Raw genomic sequence first — 23,445 nt, forward strand, 5'->3', positions numbered from 1 at the left:
CGATTTTCTCCTCAGCTTTGACAATGTGAATGTCATTTATAGTTTCTTGTTGAAATGACTAATGCGTCTATGTATAACAAGTTATGGTTAAACCTAAAACTAGCAGAGTCCATTTGTGTCTGTCGATTTTCTAACGCTTGTACTTAACGACAATGGGAATTTATTTCAATACTTTTACATGTAGTGATCAGCATCATTTGTATAATGAACTTAAAACTTAAATAATTTTTTTGAGAGAAAAACAATTTTTGAAGAAAAACAATTTAATCTTCGGGGATTTTTAATGATTTTATAAATAACTAAACCGTGTAAAATCTTAGTGTACCTATAGTTTGCATTGTGACTTGAAGTAATAAGTAAATCATTATGCAGTTATAGGGTAAAATTACACAGATAAAATCAAAGATTGCCTGTAGATTCTTTTCCTTTAAAAATACTTGTTGCTTGCCATAGAATACAAATATTTTACACACCTTGGGTATGTAAAACATGTTGTATTTACAATAATGCTGAATTATTGCAAATATGTGCTTACAATTTAAACAATTTGACGAATGAGCGAATAATAACAGCAAAGCATTTAAGAATGTAATATGAATCTATATTCAAAACAAACAATTTTTATCCTTTTCTTTCTTTTTCGATTTGACCCAAAATGACGTATTTTTAACATGTGAATAGAAAAATGTAGTTTTCTTCCAATAAACAATACCTCACTACTTTGTTGGTATCAATGCAAAACTTTGTTAGACATATAATCCGAAGAAACTCACTACTCCTATAAAATTTCATTATAGGATTCTTTATAGAAATTCTTTTATAAAAAGAACTCCGATTGTAACTAACATTGTAACTGCTAATAAAATTTATAGACGAGAGAATTCATTACGATTAATTTATTCATCATAAAAACTTATTTAATTTCCATATTTCCTGTCAATGGTTTTTTTTCTTAAATTTTTAATATCTAATTAATTTAATTATCGCTGATAACTTTCCAAAATTAAACATTATGATATTGAATTAAATTATTTTTACTCATTAAAAGAGTCGATATTTAAATTGTATAATTTTAATACTTTTATAATTTTATATACTTTTAAATTTCGTTATACATATATAAAATAATTTCTGGAAACGCGATAGTTTCCGACGTTGCAACAAAACACACAGAGTTATACTTTTGTTAAAATTATATTAAATTTCTAACTAAAAATAATTTGTACTTCTTATAAGACATTTATACTACATACATATGATCGCGATTATACATTTCTGATATCATCTACACTTTTATGTGAATGGAATTCACTTATATTTTTCTCGGTTTCTGCCATCTCGCGAAAATATATCTTCTTTTCTACGGAAAAGGCGTATAACTTTTGAAGGACATTGAAAAAGGGGAAAACAGATGTTTGCCGTAAAGTATAAGTGGCGATTTGCAGGTGTAACGGACATGCCGGCGGTATAAGAGAAGTAGAGAAACATAGCATACTTGGCTAGTATAACTCGACTACTATTTTTAAACTCGAGGATAGAAAAATGCGGGAATGGTAATATTAATCCTTTGGTAGCAGCCATGGTAACATTAATCCTTTGCGTTCTATCTTGGGTGTATTCGTCTACAAAACGTGACATAAGAGAAATTGCGATGCATTAACATACTTATACTTCCAACTTATTTGTTTGTGAATCCCACCTGTCTTAAAACTTGATAGATCTTTCCTACTTTTGCTTTCCTCTTATTTTGTTGTGAAGGGATCCTTCATAACAAGACTTCCTTATACACACTGAGAATCCTAATTGGTTGACGACTAATCTCTTGTTTTGTTATAGGCGAACAAATTCTTGGTTGATGCAATAAAGTAATTTAAGTTTAAGTAAAAAATTTGATTATTGTAATGTTTTACTTGTGTTGTCAAAAACATATTCACATACTATAATGATACTATAATGTTATAGTTACAGTTAAGAGTTACAGAATAGGCCTATTAGTCTGCATTTTAAGGAGCGAAGAAGTATACATAAAAATTGACATCCACATTTTTTGCGTCTCAAAATTTCTCACAAAATGTATCAAAATGATTCTTACTTTTGCATGCGCGAATCCTTCCGCTTGAGAAAACATCCTCGAAATCCAACTTCGGCCTTGAGTATCATTCGGTAAACGAAATGCCACCATCGGCCAATGTCCCTTCGAGTTTCGAAACTGAAATTTCTTTCCCTTTTTTTCGGGACGAAGGGGAAGTATCGCGTTACTATCCCTTGGCGGTCCGAGTCTCTCGCGTTCTCGATTGTTTCGTTCTCGATCCGTCGGCCGCGAGCCGATTCGAGATCCGCTTTTCGAACTTGCCGAAAGTTCGCCGAAGCGACTTGTCGATGACGTTTCTCCTCTTATTTTCGTGGCCGTGACAGTGCGTGTCACGGACCGATGGTTCCATTCTTCATCCTCCGACGCGTTTCGACGGCGTGCGAGAGAAAAGGTATCCGTTTTGGATTCCTATCAGATTATCACAAACGACGCCTTGCAGTGAATGCGATCGGTATATGTCCCAAACACGTCACTGTGAAACGCTAAGGCGTCACTGAAACGCTGAAACATTTCAGACAATTCTGCCTTCTTCATTCTTGACGTAGCAGGATTGAATATGTTTAAGTGTACGTAACGCGAAGATTTTATCGAATTTTCGATGGTTGAGAATCATCTCATATTTTCTTACACTAAAATAGTTCGACACATCTTGAAGTTGGAACGATGAGTGCCATCTTGGAAATAAACGGAATAAGATGCGACATATTCAAATATAAAATACATTCTTGATCTTGAAGCTGCAAAACTGGATTATTTCTAATGTGTGTAGATCTTAATTCAACTTACTTTTCGTTTTTTTCTAGTTTTAAGTATTAGAGAAAGAAAAAGAATAAGTTGAACCGAGATAAAAATCTGTGGAAACAGAAATTAATAGAAACGAACATTAGTCGCTCTATTCCGAAGGCGCAGAAATGCGCTAACAAAATTAATGGCTTCCGTTGCTATTCTATATTATTTATATTGTGATGTGGATGAAGTAGTGTTGACTATGTTTACAAAGTTGTAACATCGACGTTATGAAACTAGCCAATCACAGTCATTCCATTCTTGAGAAGAATAACTATGATTGGCCGTATGATTGGAGTTTCATAACAGCGATGTTATTATCCTCGTATCCGATTCTTCGAAACCTCCGTTAATTTAGACGTTGCGTATGTTCCGTGTATTTCAGAGTACCCGACACTATTACAACATTGACGCTTTTGAAGAGATTAACGAATTTCGATAAGATTAGCGACGTGATACGTGATCGAGGAGTTGACGCCGATGGAGTTTCGTCGAGAGTGGACACAGTGATATAATTCGAAGTAGATAAGATCCACTAGATCGCAGCGGACTTAATGAAAGTACAATTAATTTAAGTCAGAAGCGAAATCAAATCGCGGGTGAAATTCTAAAACACTCATTTCTCGTTCCTGTTAGTTACTCGCAAAATATCGGATTTAACGGCACGTATCAGATAGCCACGCAGAAAAATGCATGATTTTTTTATTAATATTATACATTGGCAAGAATTTTTCACGCGTTTAATTATTGGCGTTACAATCGAGGCATGTAACCGCGATATTGCGAGGAAAGAATTTATTCGCAGTGAAAACTCCTTACGTTGATGTACTATTACGATCGGTGAGATCATCTTTATCGGAATGAGCAAACGTGTATGAATAGTATACGCTTATCAGCTGTAATTATTTCGTCGGCGGTTCAACGGACGTGCTCCAATTTGCTCGAACCTGTTCTCGTCACGGTCGTGTGTAATATTCATTTATATATATATATATATATATATATATATATATATATATATAAAACGTCGATTTAGGAAGTAACCGCTTATAGTCTTGTCGTCTTATATAGTTGCGAAGAATTCGTGTATTTTTATCAGCTTCATTTTTTTCACGTACATCAAGTATCATAATCTCTCACGCGCGGTTAAAGTCCACAATATTTTCGTGTTAGTTATCTAGCCCGGGGTTTTCAATCGTTATCATGATTGTCAAATCGATGAAAAATTCGACTCACGATACGTGCGAGTGATTGAAAGTGCATATCGGTCAAGAGTCTGATTTCGATTGATTATCTCAAGTCGAGTGGCTCTTACTAGATTAGACGATTTCCTTCTCGCTCTTTTTTCCGGCAATCATAACGCCTCGGGAAAGACAAACTGTTAAATTTTACCTCTCAGAAAAGCAGAAAGGAAGAAAGAAAATAAGTTTCTGTATTATTAGTAAGTTTTTTTTTTTTTTTTAGAACGAGTTTCGCGTGTTAGTAATTATTTAAAACTGCGAGAATATCCATAGATTTCCAGTTGTTAAATATTCGAGCGAGCTAATGATTTAAACAACCGCTATATGGATGCGATAAAAATAAAGCGGCTCTCGTGTGATTTATATTGCCGAAAAAATATTCCGATCGTGAGATATCTCTGAAAAGTAATCGCTCGTTCGTCTTGCGATCGTGTCGAGTGATACGATTTGATTGATCTGTTCAAATTTAGTTATATCTATGATCGATCGAGTTCGCGATTATCTTTCCGACATTTTTCGTGATAACCGCTTAAATTGGGCGACAATTTGGAACGTCAATACTTTTCGGCGCATTTAATTAATGAACTGCGTGGTTACTTGTGATTGATGTTAATTACTGAATATATTGTATTTATAAGAAAAGTATTTAAACTAATTATAGGGTCACGTTCGTATTATGCATATAATCGTTGGCATAGTTGATAACATTATCTAACTCGTGAAATGTATTTGCAGAATATAATATATGTATATATATATATATATATATATATATATATATAGTATATCATATAATAATAATAACAACATAAGAATCTCGATGGCCTGGCAATTAAAATTAATCGGATATGCGTGTCGCATTCCGTAAGGTTATCAATCTTATCGAGATACACGCTTTTTCGTGTATCTTATCGCGCATTGTTTTCGAGTGTTTTATTTGCTCCGGGCGAGAGTGATTTTTAACGCTCAAAGCCCCAAGAGAGGAAAGAAATATAATGTTATGTTCGAATTTGTCGAAATAACTAACATTATTACTACCGCATTGTTCTTTTTTGCGCCTCGAAAGATTCACTATTTTGCGACTTCGACTGAAAATGAAACCTGTTAACCGGCGTAACCGGTTTCACGAGAATATTTTTCCACCGGAGTCTCGCGAATGCGCGCACGCGGATGTTTTTAGTTCTCGCGACAATAAAAATTCTCTGGCGGGGATCTAGCAAAGATAATTATCTAATATTTCCGAAAATGTGTCTCTCGATAAGAATCCCAGTCACATTTCTTCGCATCTCCTCTATCTGGATTGGGCAATTAAACCTGTCCCGATTGCGTAATCGATGACCTTGATCGCCCATAAGCTGATTGACAAATCATTTCGAGTATTTGATCGTCAATCGTTGATACTCAGTATGTTCGTATTGAAGCGCTGATCAGGACCAATTACTGTAGATCTCGCTTCGATTATCGAAATTCGGCGCGTTGCATCGATTCAACAATCGGGGTAAGTCTAAGTTTTTCGTCCGTTTCCTCCGCTTTTATTAAACCTACGATAATAGGATTTCTATTAAAATTCCTTTCTTACGTAAGTAAGAATCTAGCACTTTGATCGGAAAAGCTTGCGACACGAGAAACATCCACGAAAACAGGTCTGAAAATTTATATATCAATTTTGAAATCTTAAAATATGACGTTCTGCTTAAATCAAAGAATCCTAGAAATCATAGAAAACTGCTTTATATTTAATTGCGTGTATTTAACGTCGGTGCGTCCTCTTTTCTTCTTCAGTTGCCTTCAATTTCGAGCCGGATGAAGCGGGAGGACCGCGGTGGTTTCGTTCCGATCGTTCACGAATCATCTCGCGTCCGATTCGCGATCAAGGAGAGGAAAAAAAAGAGGGCGGGAGGGGGAGGGGAGGGAAGACGTCTCTCAAAACAGGCGGCGCATTATGCAGCTTGTAACCGATGAAAGAATCATTGAAGCGTCTCGTGTTTCGATATTAATTTACTGCGTGCGTGTCCGCCCGGTTCATGACACGCCGTTCTTCCTTTTGCGCGACAAGGGCGATATCGGAAAGCCGGTAAGGATACGCACGTAAACCGGTGCGTTGCTGTGCGAACGGACGGGCGTAGCTTGTCGTCGTGCACGTTACAAAATTGTTCATTATCCCGTACCCACATTCGTGTGTATTGCGGTATACACGATCGCGCTCAGAATTCGAGAAAGGCCACCGAGCGACGGCTTTATTGAAATGACGTGTAGGACGTAGAATATCGGCTGGACGTTGTCCAGCCTCGGTGTGAAATCGGGTTATAGATCGATTAATTAGTACAGTAATAATTTTCGGATTTGACAGCGTCTTATTAAGTCAACCTGGTCGAAACGTATCACCCGCTCCCGCGAATGTTATAATTAATTATTATGTTACACGGCCCACGTATGTCTAGTCTAGCCAGTTAACGAGCTCGTGCAAAATCGCGAAATTATTTATTGCTAATAGAGCCACCAGGAATTTTCCCACCATGTGGCGCGAATCGCGTGGATCGCGTTCGGCTAAACACTCCAATTAACTTCATTTCATGTTTGCATATAATATATCTCGTGCATCTTACGGATAGTATTCACTGCTAGAGCAGTTGTATCGTATAAATCGATGTTAAACTCGCTTCCAATTGTTACGATTTACTCCTAAAGGTTGCGCAAAATAATCTCGCGTGTTCAGATTTCTAAGGCCCAGTTTCACAAATCTTGGTTAACTCTTAACCGAGGTTTAACTTATTCTTCATCTCTTTCTAATGCTACAATTGGAAAAGGATGAGAAATAAGTTAAGAATTAACCGTGAATTGTGAAATTGAGCCTTGAGCCTCGATCTATAGCAACGAATTATTTAGACTTGAAGTGAAAATTTTTTAGGACGATTACATAATCTGGTACAGTTCTAAATAAGTAAGTAAAAAAATTGTTGAACCTTTCTCTAGCAATCACCAGCAGAGATTTACTGCACTTCAAATAGGACGCTTTAGATCTTAGACGTAGGTTTTCACAACTACAGTTGAAGGTTAAATGTATCATTTGTGGTTGACACTGACTATCTCGGACACGTTTTTCGCCGCGCAAGAATAAATAGAAGAATTATTGTATAATGAGAAATAAAGAAACGACCGATCGAGGAGCAACTGAAGAACTAATCCATGTTATTTGATTGTGTTTTGCAGGACGGAGGTTAGGAAGGAAGTTTCTTTCGCTCAGCAAATCAGACCAAGATTACCTATGATCCCACTGGGCGTCGCGAGGACGACGGAAAAGGAAGAGAGGCGCTTTTGGCAGTATTCCTAATCTCCCTCTCCGACCTGCCGCCCGTTCTCTCACTGTATTCCGCTTTCCACCCCTCTCTCTCCTCCCCCTTCTCACGCCTCCTCTTCCCGCTGCTATTCCTCCACCTGCTCGTTCCTCGGCGAGCGATCGCGACGTACCGAGATCTCGTTGGACACGATGGACATGAGCAGCGAGTCGAGCGCTAGGACGTGGTACGAGACGCCTAGGTTGGAGCCGCCTTCGGGGGGTGCCGGGGTGGCCGGAGTGGTCGGCAATGATTACAGGGGTTACTACCCTCACACCGGACCGACGGCGCATCACCCCGCAGCTGCGGCCCACTACGCCCACAGTAAGTACACACACATATCCACATACACACACACTATTCTCTCGTTCCTTTAATCCTTCCGGTTATACCTTCTTATCTCTCTCTTTTTTCTTTTATTCTTCTGAACCTTCTCGTTTTTCTCTCTGTTTTTCCTTCTTGAGCAACCGTCGTCGCGGTTCAACGATCGATTGCTCGCCATTTTCTTTAAAGATTTCGCGAGGTTAAAATCAAAAGAAGCGAGGACTCTCGAGAAAGGGTCTTGTCTTTTTTATTTAGTGGCGGATACCTTGCGGCTATTAAGAGGATAATACGTATAATCTTCGAGCCACTTTGTAGCGTTATCGATTGAAATTTATCTTAAAGATTCCAATGCGTGTACAATAAAAGCCTCCCGATTTCTGCGTGCGTTATGGTTGTGTGTGGTTCTGTTGCACAATGTGCTCTTTGTTTTCCGTTTCTTGCTTTTTACCTTTTGCCTTTTTTCTCTTTGTGATCGTTTTATCAACAATTATATTTCTTGATATGCGTTTTCTATTTCTTCTGAAGTTCGTTAACGTTTATCTCGAACAACAGAAAACGAAAAACGGGATAAGAAGCAAAAAGGCAAGATGCAATAAATAGCAAAAAGCAAGAAACAAAAAGCACATTGTAGAACAGGGTTTAAGGTTACGTTTGAGGAGCACACTATCAGCGTTTTGTTGCATCATTCTATCCTTGTTTCTAATGAACAATAAAGACAGAGTGACACAATAGCGCTGATCGCGCACTTCTCGAACACACCAGCTTAAATATTATGAAAAAAAAAACGACATACTAAATCAAAACAAAAACTTTAAAAAACATTTGATTGCAGTAAAAGAAAGAATTTGACCAATTGATCGATCAATGAATGCTTTAAAGCATTCATTGTAACATCACGTTAACTCTGATAAAAGTACTCGCTGTTTGCTTCTCGCGTGTTTCACGATACAGTCGGGTCAACGACCGTCGAACAGTTACCTCTTTGCGAGCACTACTCATTAATTAGAATTTCTATATTTAATTAACGAGGCGTCTCCGAGGCTATCAGCGACATCGAATGTCTCCCCTGATGCATCGCCATTTCGCTCCTCCCCCTTCAGCTAGATACCTGCCTCGATAATTAAATTTCTACCGTGGCTGATAGGCGCGTGACATTGTACCGCTGGGAGGCCCGGGCAGAGTGACAACCGTAACATGCCATTGGGGCAGTTTCTTAGCGCGGCGCTAATCCATCTCGAGCAGATCCCCGAATGCAAGCGCCCTCGAGACGCTCTCGGCGCTCTCGGCGCTCTCGGCGCTCGGAACCTGCACTTTCGAGCACGCAAGTGCGTGTTATTGTATACCCACGCGCCGTCTTTTCTCACCGCCGCTGTCCCGCACACTTAACACCCGTGGCCTATACGTCCTCTCGATTCTCGCCAGGCAAATGACTTTCCGTTTCAAGCACAACCCTTGCTACTTCTCTAGCGTGAATGACAGTGAGAAGCAGAGACGCGCGGCAAGAAGCAAAGACGATTAGCGTGGTTACCGGCGATGGCGTACATAAAGGAGAAGCGTAAACGCAGGAAATGTGTGATTAGTTGTCCATAAAAAGGAAATCATCCTAGGGGATAACGTAAAAGAAGTAATACTTGACTAACACGGTTATGTACAGGGGAGAAGATAAAAAATTATAATTAAACGTGAAAAAGAGAATGGATGAAGTTTATAATGAGAGAAAATCGCGTCTCAAGTCAAAATGTGACGTCTCAAAAACGATTATATGAACAATTTCGCAAATGAAGAAAAACAGCTTTTTTGCCTACAATTTTATTTAGCATATTTACTTTACATAATTATTGCTTAATAAATAATAATGATAATAATGATGATGATGATGATAATGAAACTGTCGGGAATAAAACAAAACAAGCAAAAGCTAGTAATATCCTTCTTTGAAACTGTATTTAATTATTTCAAGTTTTAATTTCTATTCTTCAACTTAACATTTATTCCAGACTTTCAATTTCACTTTCAATATGCTATTAAATGCGTGAGCGAAATTTTTTATTACTCCATGTATAGTTTAGTCAATAACTAGATATATACACGCAGATCGTCCCTCTCGGTTTCTAACTCTACGCTCTTAAATTCCACGAGAGAAAAGATTTCACGGCGTCACGCAAGAGAAAAAGAGAGTCTTTTCGAGGAGAGGCGAGCTAGGCTGATAGTGTGTACATTCTAGATGTACGTAATCTCTATAGCTCCTTCGGTTCCTCGCTGTTGGCCAAGCATGAAAAAGCACAGCGTAGGTAGAAAAATGTAGGTGTAAGATAGAAGAACGTAAGAATGAGAAAAGAAGGAGAAAAAAAAAAGAGATGAAGAAGGACGAGAGGCCAGCGTTTCATTCGACGTTCTTCAACGCGCTGAGGAAAACCCAAAATAAGAGGAAGGGAAAAGAGAGAAGATGGAGGACAGATGACGGAGACATGGACGAGAGAGAAACGAGAGGGAAGGCCAAAAGGCTAAAAAGTGCGTGAGGAAGAAACACGATACAGCCGGGCCAGATCTTGAGGCCCTGGAAGGCGATATCCCTGATTCGTGCCGACGTGTATGGATCATACTCGGTCCTCTGTTAGCTCGTGGCCCCCCAAAAAACAACGGCCCTAATCAGAATCAAATCTACTCTCCGATTGTATGTCGAGACGACGTGGAAAAAGCGCGGAATTTCTTGCGACTTCTGACTGCTCTTGTCGGCAGCATCCGTGCGTCGGCGATTTCTCTTGCCGCCGACAAAAATCTGCCGTTTGACTCGATGAGCGGCCGGTCGCCTTTGATTTGCGTCGCTTCAGATCGCGTCGGAAAATTCAAACCTCGTCCAAGCGTGTCCCGAGTTTTGACAGCCGCTGATGAGTAGGGCGGAAAAATGTTGACAGCTAATGAACGTCCAGTGTTTCAAAGTGATCGATCTTATAACGGTGTTTTGACAATTTAATCCGAAATTAGTGGAATAACTTATACTTTTATATTTATGAAAAGTGTACTTTTTTTTTTATAAATAATTGTTTTTCTTAAAGATAAAACTATAATATTTACGAGTGAATATAATATACAAGAATATACAGGCTTGCACAATTCAGAATCACTTAACTTGAACTCTCGCTAACAAAACAGGGTATCTATTCTTACATTCGCGAGACGTTTTCACGCGCGCTTGACGCCAAAGTCTGAATATTTCCCTCCGACGGAGCTATATAGCGTTTAGACTAGAAAAAAAAAAAACAAACGGAGAAGAGAGCGGAGAGGGAGGAAAAGATGGGACAGCGAGAAGTGATGTTAAAAGAGGGAAAAAAAATAAATAAACAAGATAGGCGGACGCGCACGGAGAGCGGGATGCATAATATACAGTGGTTGCGGCACAGACAGGAAGGAAGCGCAGCCAACCGCAAAGCCCGCGGGGTCTGAGAGAGGTGCATACGTAATTGCGGGGCCACGCGGGAGGCTCTCTTTTCTCTCTCTATCTCTTTCGCTTTCTATCTCTTTTGTAAGTTAAGTCTTGTCCCTTCTTCGCCTTCTGCTCCTCTCTCTTCCCCGCCATGCGCGGATCCCTCGTCGTCGTCGACGATGACGACGACGACGACGACGACGACGAGGACGAAGGAGAAGAGCGTTGTTCGGGCAAGAGCGGAGTCGGTACGACGAACGTGGTCGGTCAGCAGCGTCGGTTCACGCGCGTTGCTCCGGTGTGCAAAATGTGTGCAACCGCGGCACACACCGACCGACCGGCGCCATCTTGCGCAAATGCACACGCCAGCTGAAGGCGGAGCCTCTCCCGAAGGGCCTCTCCGTCGCTCTCTCCCGTCGTTTCTCTCTCTCTCTCTCTCTCTCTCTTCCCTTCCCCTCTCTATCTCTCTTTCTCTTTCTCTCTGTCTAGTTCATCGTAGCAGATGCAGCTTCACCGCGATCAATCTTCCTCCTCGTCGCCGCGTTTCGTTCCCTCCGTAGTTCTCTCCTCTCGCCTCAGACACAGACATATAATAGTGTGATTCCTCCGCTCTCTGCGGTAGCTCCACATCTCGGTATATCGTCCGCCTCCGTTTTCTCCGTGCTTCGAGAATTTAAGGTAGATTTTAGGACCGATTCTATCAACGCCGATTAATTCTCGCCGATGCGCGATGTTTAAACAATATATAATATTCTCTGCCCAAGCCATATATTGTAGATGATAAGTGAGAAGTAATTTTTGAAAAATTATATCTTGTTCTATAAAAATGGCAAAGAGTTTCGCGACTCTGCCGCGGTCGAGCTTTGACTTCAACATCGAACTCTTCGAAAACGGGAATTCAATTTCGTGGAATGAATTTCTACTTACATTCTCTTAGGCCACATATTTTTCGCCTGGGTACACTTACTCGAACGCCTTTTGCGATCGAAAGAGAATGAAAGAAAGAAAGAGAGAGAGAGAGGGGGAGGGAGTTTGATCGGATGGGAGGATACGGGGTGAAATTGCATGTTATTACGCGAAAGCTGCTGGGGGCGCCCGACATGAAATGAGACGTTATTTTCCATGGGAATTTCGTGCACGTATCGGGATTATATTATAAGGCGCGCGCGAGCTCCTGCAGCAACGGGGGGCGACTCCTTACCCGTGGGATACTTTCGGGGTATTCCTGGGGTATTCCTGGTCTTAACTGGTCCCTGCGATCCTCCCAGTGCCATGGATCTCCTAACGAAAGTCATTCGCGCGAGAATCGTTAACGAGTTATTTCGCGGAGATTGCGTGCGTCTCGCCGTCGTTGTTACGAGCGATAATTGGCCCTCGCTAACCGCGAGGATAATGACGAACGAGTTTCCATCAGAGAATCTCTCTTTCGACGGAAAATGGAATTCAGCGGAGCGGCTCCTCGTCCTTGTCGACATTCGCGATAACAATGCTTATCGCACACGAGCGCGCGCCGTTCACGGTTAACGAGGTTGCCACGCAAAAGTAACGCGTGACGGATGTTTTGCAACCGAGGCGATATTTAAGCGTATCATCTCTTATTAGCGATACTAATTGGAGCTACACTCAATGAAGGAGTCTGGCAATCTTAAAAAAAAATTATGATCTTATCCACATCGAGATTCCGTGATCTTTCGTTACTTCCTTTCTACTTATATTTTTTACTTCGAACAGTGCAAATAAAAATATTACACTTTAAGCCTGAGACACAATTGAAAAGCGCAGACAACAGAAACAGGGAATAACAGATTTCAATTGATCAGAAATACCATGTATTTAGAAATGTGTTCGTTAAAAGAGACTTCTTATCCTAAAATTTGATAACTTTTTCCTTTCCAGATAAAATTTCTGACCTTTTCTCTGACCTTCAATGATATTTAAGAATTTTTTTGTACTTTATTCGTCCCGATTTGAAAACTCACACATATTTTGTTAAGGGAACAATTTAACATAGCCATAGTTAATGTTGCTGACACTGTTTGCATTTTTGATTAAGTTGATAGTATTCCAAAACTGCGCAAGTATAATGTACGCACATCAAACTTCTTTAAAGTCAAGAATTTTAATTTTTTTAGACAATTTTGCATTTCCCGATTTTACCTTGATTTCTCTGACCATTCTCAATTCTTTCCGCGATTTCCAGTTTTATACCCTGTTATTCTTATTGCTTGTACTTTTCAATTGTGTATCAGGCTTTAAGTTTGCCACGTTTCAACGCAACTCATCATTTACTATAAAATATATTTTCCAAGAGGATTTCTTTTCACGAGACGGTAATGAACTGCCGCTTTACAGATCCGCGTTACGAAAATAAGTCTTAATTCTCCGGGCAAATAATTAATTACTATCTCATGGTAATGAAGCAGGCGTTAGCTCGAAGACTCCCTTCCTCGCCTCGGAAACGCTCGAGATACGCCCGGTAATTTTCAGCAGGATCGCTCCGGGATATTTCTTCATTAATAAAATCAACGCGGTAACGACTCTGGTCGCGCTTGAATCTCGCTGCATCTCGATTTCGCGTCTCTTTTGAATCCGACGGCGGATCCGGGACGGGACACGACGACGTCGAAGGCAAATGGCCGGGAAATAAAGCGCGCTTCCTGATACGATACGACACGACGAGTCGTCCTTTCAGATGAACCCGTCGGTGCTTTGAATCCTTTTGACTCTTTGAGATCGCCTCTTTCGCCTCTCTCTCTCTCTCTCTCCCTCTCTTTGTGTCTTTCGTGTCTCGTACAAAAGCGAAGTGTGAGCGTCTGCGCGCGCTCTTTCGGGCGTGGTTAATTATTTGGAGTACTCGCTTTTGTGTGTGATACAAACGAGCAAAAGGGAGAGAGAGAGAAAGAGAGAGAGAGAGAGAGAGAGAGATCTCGCACCGTGTCCGTTCACGAGATAAACATAGATATTTGCGAGGACGAAGTTTTGCGCTGGCGTATGCTAGCGCGCATTTGCAAATTATTCGTTATCTGGAGAATAGAAGCTTCGTTTCGCGGGAGTTCTTTTTTTTTATGGAAATATACTCCCCTCACCTCGGAATATATTTCGCTAAAGCCGATGGAAAGAAATGCAGGGGGGGGAGGGGACAATAATGATAAGCGGACCGTGTTACTTTATCTACACCTATTTACTTCGTTTGGGGAATAATCATGATATTTTGCTATTATGTAGGTTAAAAATAACCGTTCAAGATAAGTATAGGAAATAGATAGTGAACATAAATAAGCGTATAAAATAGAACATGAAAATAAATAACCGAGAAACTCAATGACCAATTTGTTCATCCGTTCTATATTCGATAATTGCAATAAAAGAAACTAAACATTTGACGATCAAACAATTGCATAACATTCTACGATTCTGACCATATTATTATGCTTCCCGTAGAGTAAACGTTTCCGTTTTAATGTATTACCACATTACTAATGATATCTTTCATCTTAATAGTCGTCATAAGATACAAATCAAACTGAATTACATAAATCAAATTACAAAGAAAGTGAAGAGAACAAAGAAATTGGTCATAATTAGTAGAATAATATTTACGATTCTAAAGATGTATCGTCGTTGTTTTTTTTATTGAATTTATTTTTTTGTTTTGTTTATCGGAGAATGATTTCCACGACTTTCACATTTGGCTTTGATCTTTGTTCGCAATCGCAGCAACATGAATATAAATCGGCCGCGATTGAATTGCGTATTGGTTATGTAATTAGTCAGTTTTTTCCGTGAGACGGTTTTTCACAACGCAAAAGGGGAGGGGAGGGGGGGGAGGAGGAAAAAAAACGAAAACAAAAAAAACTGCACGCCAATGTTCCGCAGGTGCGCCGCGAACTCGATTTATTTCCGGTTCGTCGTTAGTTCTGAGCTCCGCGACGACGGTATCGATTATCATATTAATTTATTACGGAATGTCGTCTGTTCTCGGCAAGTAACACGGGATACTCGTGACACGCATACTCGCAGAATGCGTGGGCGTGGACGCGGTCGCACCTGAATCATCCACGCTCGGCTCGAGCGATCGAGTAAGCGATTAATCGAACCGATCTTGATCGCTCCTTAGGCGTGGGTCGTCTCTGACGTTATCGCGCGTATCGCTTGCTCCGTGACGAGCGAATTTAAAGTACGCTAAAGTAAGAGAGAACGGAGTCTGAACCCCAAAATGATCGGCCCGATCGCTCGGAGCGATCTTATTAAATCCCGAGCGATGGGATGCAAATTTGCGTGGCCCGTGGCGCGACCTGTTTTTTTTTTTTTTTTTTCCGGACAAAAAATTTACAAATATCACCAGCAATTTTACGACGATCGGATGTACGCTGTGGCGTATTGCCGATGAAAAAAAATACAAATGTATATACAGTTAGGAGACCGAGCGCGTTATCTGTAGTTGTGTCGATTTCGTTCGCGCGATATAACAGTGACCATATCCATGGATTTTTCATGAATATTCATGATATGCTGAATGGCGTTATACCGTGCAAAATCCTCCGGTTATTATCTAGGAATCAGCCGATCGGATAATATCGCGAGAAGCGAAGCCATATCTGGAATTTAACGATGCGACTAACAGTGGAGCAAAGCAGAAAATATATTTTCTGAGCGGCTTTACCCGTCCCAAGCCTCGAAAACGATCTGCGATTTCCCATTCTCCTCAGCTGTCCGATTGACTTAATCGTGAGTTGAAATTTGATACGTTAGAATAGAATAGATTGCGGAGAAAATCGATACTGTTAGCATAATGTCATCGTTAATATACGGCAGGCTGTATTCGTGATTGTACATGGATACCGTAGATCTTCTTTCGGACCTTGGTATATTTTTTGGTCCGATCGAAGGACAATCCCGCTTTAATAGCACAAAAACGGATTCGTGATTGAGAAAGAAAGCCGGCGGAATATTAGACGGGATCCGTTTCTCAATGAGCGCCTTGCCAATGGATGCTCGAAAAAACTCCTCGAGATCTACGTAGCATAATAATAAAAAGATTCGTCTGTGTCTTCCTTTTTCCTCCCGTTTCAACAAATGACGTTACTTTATTGTGACGTGCTGCCAAGTTTTTGAATATCGCCGAACGGCGTGATCATCGTGGAGCGATTTATGGAGCGCGATTATTGCGCGTGTGAAAACTGGCGGCTAGGTTCATAAAAGCGGAGCCACGAGAGTGAATGGAAACGTTATTCTGGACGATCCATGGCTCGACGTGGCTCTCATGAAGCGAGGAAATTATATCCGTCGAAAATGTATAGCTGCCGCTTACAGCAAACGTAATTTACGACGTTGTTTTAATCGGTGATCTTTTAATAAGGGGATCTTTAATAAGGCTGCATTCGTATTTCGCGTTTGTATCTTTGAGAAATTTAAACGATACTGAATATTATAAGCTTTTTACAATAAGATATTACCTAAGCCTTTAAACCGTAAGAAACTGACCAATCATAATCGAATGTGGGAAGAATTAATTGACCAATCATGGTAAATTATTCTTCTCATATTTAATTGGTCAGTTTCTTACAGCTTAAGACTTAAGGGAATGCTAAAGTCGAACTTGATTGATGTCGATAGCAGGTACAGTTTAATTCCAAATTAAAAATGTCGATAATAATAACATCTTTAATTCATTTCTCACATTATTGTTCTGTCTCACTCAAACGCATACATTTGTCCTTATCTAACATGTTACAACGCCATCCCTTGCAAGAACACCTATTGTTAGACACAATTACTGTTTTGTTTACCATTCCGAGTCTTCGCTAAGTATACGTGTACACGTAATTTGCAAATCAATACAACACAAATCTTTTTTTTAAGCTTTTAATTTTATAAACACAGTATTAATCGTTCGCATAATCCGACGGGTGATACAACGTCGTTTAGTCCATACGAGCTATAAAATTTTTGTAATAAGAAAACATTTACAATAACAATAATTATATTAGGCCTCTTGAATTTTAAACAATACAAAGGGATAAATATAATAGGCTAATGAGAGTCAACAATAGGATACGTGAGTTAATTTATACTTGTATCATTCTTGTTGAGGAGAACTCCAAAGAGAGTCGAAACGTTCCAAAATAAAAAAAACATCAATCCAATATCTGATTATTGATTGTTCATTAAATAACTGCGCCGTTTATCGTTGCCGACTCTCATTAGCCTACTATATTTATCCTTTTGTATTGTTGAAAACATTTACGTTAGCTCTACGAATTGAAAAAATATAAGTTTTTAATTTTTTTTTTTTTCGATCTTAGTGTAAAGTCCATTCCTAACTTTGCGTTTACTTAAATTCTGTAAAAGACTTTTTGATTCCGTTCAGTCAATTCGGAGATTTTCATACGACTGTGATGTCTCGATACTTTGGACCCTCCTTTCCTTAAAGCTTATAGGTAATAGCTTATTAAAAAGCTCAATACTGTTCTCGATGATTACTTCATTGTCAATTAGCGAGTTATACTAGCATATCAGGACAAAGACACAGGCGAAGATAACGGAAGGGAACGAAACGGAAGAGTCGTATGCCGCAGGGGGGAGAGTCAGCCGACAAAAAGTCCCGTGAAATCCTGTAAAAACGGAGTCGCAACGAGGGAAGCGTACACGAAGAGGAGGGTCGGAAAGAGCGATAAATATCGCTCAGCATGGAAGTTTTTATTGCGTCGAAAGTGCGAAGTGTTCTTCTCTGTCTGCTGTCATTTCTCGTCGCTACCACTCCGTCTTTATCTTCGATTCCCATCTTGCTCGTCGCGACGATCGGAATGACTCTGACATGAGACTGACTTTGAGTTCCGTTAGTGATATTTTATCTCGAACTATTACAACCTATTGAGCCTTGTATCTACGATACTAGAAATTGGTCATAGGACTTCTGGATGAAGAAAGAATTGAGCAAACGCGTTTGGTTACGTGGCCGAATTGTTTAAATGTGATTTATTCTTTGTCTGTCCGAAATCTCGCACTGATTTCTAACAACATGGACACGAGGACTTCAAATCTGTTCGTGTTGCTTGAAATCTCAAGCATTTTGTTACTAAAAAGAGATAAGTTTATACATATTCAGACATTGTAAAAAATAGAAAGTGAAGATTTCGCAAAAAAAAAAAAAATACAAGGCAACAGAAATATCAATAATGATAATGCTCGGATATGTCTTGGATAATTAGAGGAAATGAAATCACGTTAGCATGCTATTATCGTTATAAAAAGTAACGTACAGGGATTGCATAACATTATTAGGATGAATATCAAGATATAATGAAATAGTTGAGGATTCGAAAGCTATACGTAGAGCTTGTTTACTTTTCATTGCGGCTGCGCTGCGATGCAGCGGATCCAATTACAGACAGGCCATCGTTGGCTCCGATTAATTACAGAGCCGCAGCTGCTCATCTCGCCGCTCGCTGTATTCGTAATATTGTGTTTCGCGCTTCTCTAAATTTAGACAGCTTTCCGCAGATGCCGCCCGCCATTTGCAATGCGCGATATGCGAAACACGTTCCGTTTATATCCCGTCAGACGTGCTTTTACGCTACGGATAATCAATTTGCAATTGTATTAAAAACCAGGAAATTTCTATTCTATATTATTTGCGTGCGTTCCAAGTACATCTATCGCGTTTGCGATGGAAATGCAATTTTCAAAGTTTCCTTCTCGGCGTTTGTGCGAAGTGTGGGAGTTCTCGTAGCGCGGATGTGAGCTCGAGGTTGTAAAATTAATGTCTACAATTCGAGGGATAGTCAGAAGACACAGGGTGGGAGACAAGACGAAGCACGGTTTGGCAAAACATCATCTTGTTATCAGCGTATGCCGTGAAGGTGGTGGAGCGGGGCGTTGTTAGCAAGAACCAACTCGATATATCGATCGGCCACTTGGGCCAAGTAAGCAGGTTTGCATGCGTCGCATGCACGTTTTGATATTCGCTGGCAACAATGTGCATCCGCAAATTTGCACGGATATTAAGAACGCTGCACTTTCCTGGCTGACGGCGAAAGATGGGGATCGGTTAATTAGTCGTCGTCGTCGTCGTCGTGGTTGTGGTTGTCGTCGTTATTGTTGTCGTAAGATAATAACCGAAGCTAATTAATTTGATGCGTTATGAGCTCTCTGTACCGCCATTAATGACGAGAGGTGACCGTATCGTCGCAGGATGGCCGTAATTGCCCATTCATTTTTGTCCCACAAATGTAACTCTAATTTTAGACATCGTAACCACGCCAGATTTTTTGGCTGTTAATTATCTTCTCGTTAAAGTGATGTAATCATTTTTACAGTGGCAGATTCATTCTCTACATTTTTTTTGGAGTGGAATCTTATTTTAAAGAAATAAAATTAGAAAGAAATAAAAATTACGTTAGTTTTGTGAAAAGAGTAGCTCAATTTTCAATCTTTAACAGACTTTCTTCAATAAACCGTTATCTAAGCTTTAAGTTTTTAAGCCGTAAAAAATTAACCAATTACAGTCGACTATTCTTCTCACATTGATTGTAGTAATTAGCCGATTTCTTACGGCTTGTGATTTAAAGCTTAGGTAATGGATTATTGTTTATATAAGAAATCCTTTAAGAGGGAGATTTTACTTTTCAGAGTGATAATTTATTTTAAAAGTCTTACAATATGTTTCACTTCAATTAAAAAAAAAAAAAAAAAATCAGTTTCGATAAAAAATATATTGGGCTTCGATGCGATTTTTTCTTCAATGATTCGTACGTTAAAAAACGGAAAATGCGAGTCTAAAACAAAAACCAGCCATTAACGAGAATAAAAAAAAAGTTATCGGCGATATCGCAATCATTACGCTCGCGCGACTTCTACATGCGACACGCGGTCTAATTCGAACTCGGAGCGCAATTAGCGTCAGGCGAGCAGCACCATTTCTCGATCCGACATTTACATAGCGCTCTTTCTTGTCGATAAACACGATAAAACGGACGAACGCGCGTCGTCTAGCCGGTACGCATACATAACGCGATTTCTCATCACGCTGGTGGACACGTTCCTAGTGCCATATAACGAAATTAAGATTGCCAATGAAGAATTAATTACGCGTGAGTTCAGTACCTTATCGCGTATAAAGCGAATCATGATGGTTTCAAATTCAATCGAAGAATGATACACGTCGCTGTAAAGACAAGAGGAAGAAGGGCCATAATACCGCGTACTAAGCGAGTGGACCTCGCACTTAATTAAGACGTCTGTCGCAATTAGGTTTACGATCGGTATAAAATCCGATCATTCCGAGCACGCACGTGAATCAGGTTCTTCCTTCTCGTGACGGTCGTTGCTGCGGTACAGCATCTACACTCCATGCGGCTACACCATTTTCAGATAAAGCGATTCCCGAGCGAAGCACGATCGCACGCTCGCAAGACATCTGTTCAAGCTCTTCATGGCAGTTTTTAAAAAAAATATTTATGCCAGGTAGCAGTGGCAATAAAACTTGCTTTAATAGCTGGAACGATCAATGCCTTAAATACACGACTTATTTTCATTCCCCTTTACATTAGGAAGAAAAAGTTCCGTCCGCATTGTGAAATATACTACTCTCGTCCGTATCGTAACATGTAATGATTTCGCCAGTGATGCCGGGATATTAAACTTTGTGTGTTGATGAGAATTTATTTAATTAGATGTTAATCCATAACTAGAAAATATGGGTCTTAGGAAGTCTGAGACTTGTCCTCATTTTCAATACTAACGATTTGGAATAATTTTATGTTTTAGTCTTATCTTCACAGTTTTGAACTTGAAAAGTTCTTAAAAAGTATAACTAATAGAAACTTCAGTAGGTCCCAAGGATTCATATGTTCCTTAGCGTGAAAAAATATGTTCCTGGTACAGATTGAACATCGATACAATTCACACATATTTATAATTATTTATTCGCATTTACACGTGCATTACGTTATCCCGTCTAACGTTCCATATTTCGTTTGCTTTTCAGCGAGGATGTCGAGCAGCGGCGTGTCGAGCGGTCCAGTGAGCCAAGTCTGCCGGCCGCACTTCCATAGCTCGGTTCTCCATCCGTGGCTCTCCGGCAGCAGCGCGGACACCTCGAAGACACCCTGGGGATTCCCCGCGACGACGACTACGGGCGGCGCTGTGAACGACGAGAAGCCGCAGAGTCCCCTGGGATCCTCGCTGCCGCCCACCACTGGAAGTTTATCGAGTCACGGTGGCGGCGGTCATCATCTCTTCTCCTTTCCACCGACACCGCCCAAGGACGCTACGCCTGATAGCATAACCGCTAGCACGACCTCCAGCACGAATAACAACAATTCGACGAGCGCCAATAATAATAACAGCGGTAATCCTCTTTCCGGGTTGGGCGGTGGTACTACCAGCGAGTATCAAGCGGCGGTCGCTCACGCGGCGGTGATGGGCGCGTTTATGCATCATCAAGACGCGCTAGGCGCATCCGGTGCGAGCTCGTGCGACATCAAGCCGACGGTGATGCTTGGGCACCATCACGGAGCGCCCTCGCCGCCACATCAGCAACACAACGGTTCCAACAACGGGAGCAATGGTCCTGCCGGCACGAACGGTTCATCCGCCGGCCAGGTGAAGCAACGAGAAGGTAATAACCAATCTGGCAATGTGACGGGCAGCCAACAGGCGAGTGCCACGCAACAGCAGCAACAACAGCAACAGGACGCGTATCAGAGCAACAACGGTGTGCCGGCCGGCGGCGGCGGTGGTGGCGGTGGTGGTGGCGGCGGCGGCGGCGGCGGCGGCGGTGGCGGCAGTGGCAGTGGCGGCGGCGCGGCCTCGCCCTGTAGAGACAGTTACGCGGCCGCGGCCGCGGCCGCCGTCGCGGCGGCGACCAACAGCCACCATGCCACTTCCGGTTCGCAGTATGACCCGGCCGCGAGCGCGTACAATATGTATCAGCACCTGCAGTATCCCACCAGCACCCACCATCACCATCATCATCATCACGGCGCCACCTCGTCGTCTACCGCCGCGTCGTCCCACAATCCGCACAACGGCAGTGCAGCCGCGGTCGCCGGTATTTTCGGTCACCATGCCGGCAGTGCCGGCACCGGTAATGCAACCGGCGGCCTAGCCGGCGGCCTACCCGGCGGCGCCGACTCGAAGCTGCTAGTCGGTCACGCGGCCGCGCACGGAAACACGCCGGGCTCGCCCTCCGCGCAGCAACAGCAGCAGCAAAAGCCGAGGAACAAGTCGAGGACGTCCGCCGGTAAGCGGCACGCGCCTATCACGGTTCTTTCTGTTTTTCCTTTGAGTTTTCTTTCTTTTTTACTTTATTGTTTGTTTATTACTTTCATTTTGGAATTTATACTTTTGGTTTCCGAATATTTCATTTGTTCTTTTCTTCGCTTACATTTCCGTGCGGGAAAAGTGTTTTAGAAAATCTTGCAAGATTGAATAGAAGATTTTTTAAGTCCTCAAATCTTGACGATGAAATTTAATAATTAAAATCTATAACCCTCTCTTAAAAAAAGATTTAATAATCTTAATTATTTTATATTGCACTGTTTCGTAATTGAAAAGTCTTGAAATTTTTAAGTCTTGAAAGGCACGTTTAAAATATGACTGATAAATAATACTTTTCCCGTATAAGATGTGTTGCGATATTCTTGAATTATTTATCAGTTTCTTTGCGTAATTGTTTGCTTCGGCATCTTTAGTTCCGCTTCTTTGCACCGGCGTCGATTGTTGAAACTAGAGATATTAATATATAAATTTCAGGTAATCCTTATGCGCATTTTATTTTATCTGATTTTTTCAATGCTACATATACATTATCAAAAAATCTGACTTATCATATTTTACGTAATTTATACAAGCTTAACGTAATCGACGCCAATGCGTTTTTTGTTCCTGATTTCATATTACTTCTCCTGTTACATTAAAAACTTCTTATTAATTCTTATTTTATTTAACTTTAAAAAATTTTCCAATAACTTTCTTAGAAATTATTTTTATTTCGCTTATATTCTCTCCATCATTCGAGATCCACTCGATACTCTTTCGGAAGTATTTCGAATATCGATTGGGGATATGTAAAGAGGGCAAGAGAATATACAGGCGAGATATTTATCAATTTCGTTTCATTATTCGATTTTATTTTATTTTTTATCTTAATTTTAACCGTGAGCTTTTGGTGGCGGTCGTCTTACGCTTAAAGTTCGTTCAAAACACGTTCTTTCCACCCGTTTCTCTCGTTTTTTTTGG

The 23,445-nt window shown here is 40.7% G+C and overlaps 1 protein-coding gene across 2 annotated transcripts in view; it reads left to right on the forward strand.

Moving 5' to 3' along the window:
* The window catches only part of LOC105154418 (uncharacterized), a 98,788-nt gene that overhangs the window by 2,504 nt on the left and 72,839 nt on the right, over positions 1-23,445 (forward strand). For both annotated transcript variants that reach the window (XM_087408186.1, XM_087408185.1), the window contains exons 2-3: positions 7,330-7,778; positions 21,191-22,447. In XM_087408186.1, coding sequence (XP_087264312.1) covers positions 7,607-7,778; positions 21,191-22,447 — 1,429 coding nt within the window. In that variant the 5' untranslated portion in view covers positions 7,330-7,606. The remainder of the gene's footprint in view (positions 1-7,329; positions 7,779-21,190; positions 22,448-23,445) is intronic.

This window comes from Acromyrmex echinatior, chromosome 7 (assembly GCF_024713525.1).
Source record: "Acromyrmex echinatior isolate Ae372 chromosome 7, ASM2471352v2, whole genome shotgun sequence".
In the NCBI taxonomy this organism is placed as follows: Eukaryota; Metazoa; Arthropoda; class Insecta; order Hymenoptera; family Formicidae; genus Acromyrmex; species Acromyrmex echinatior.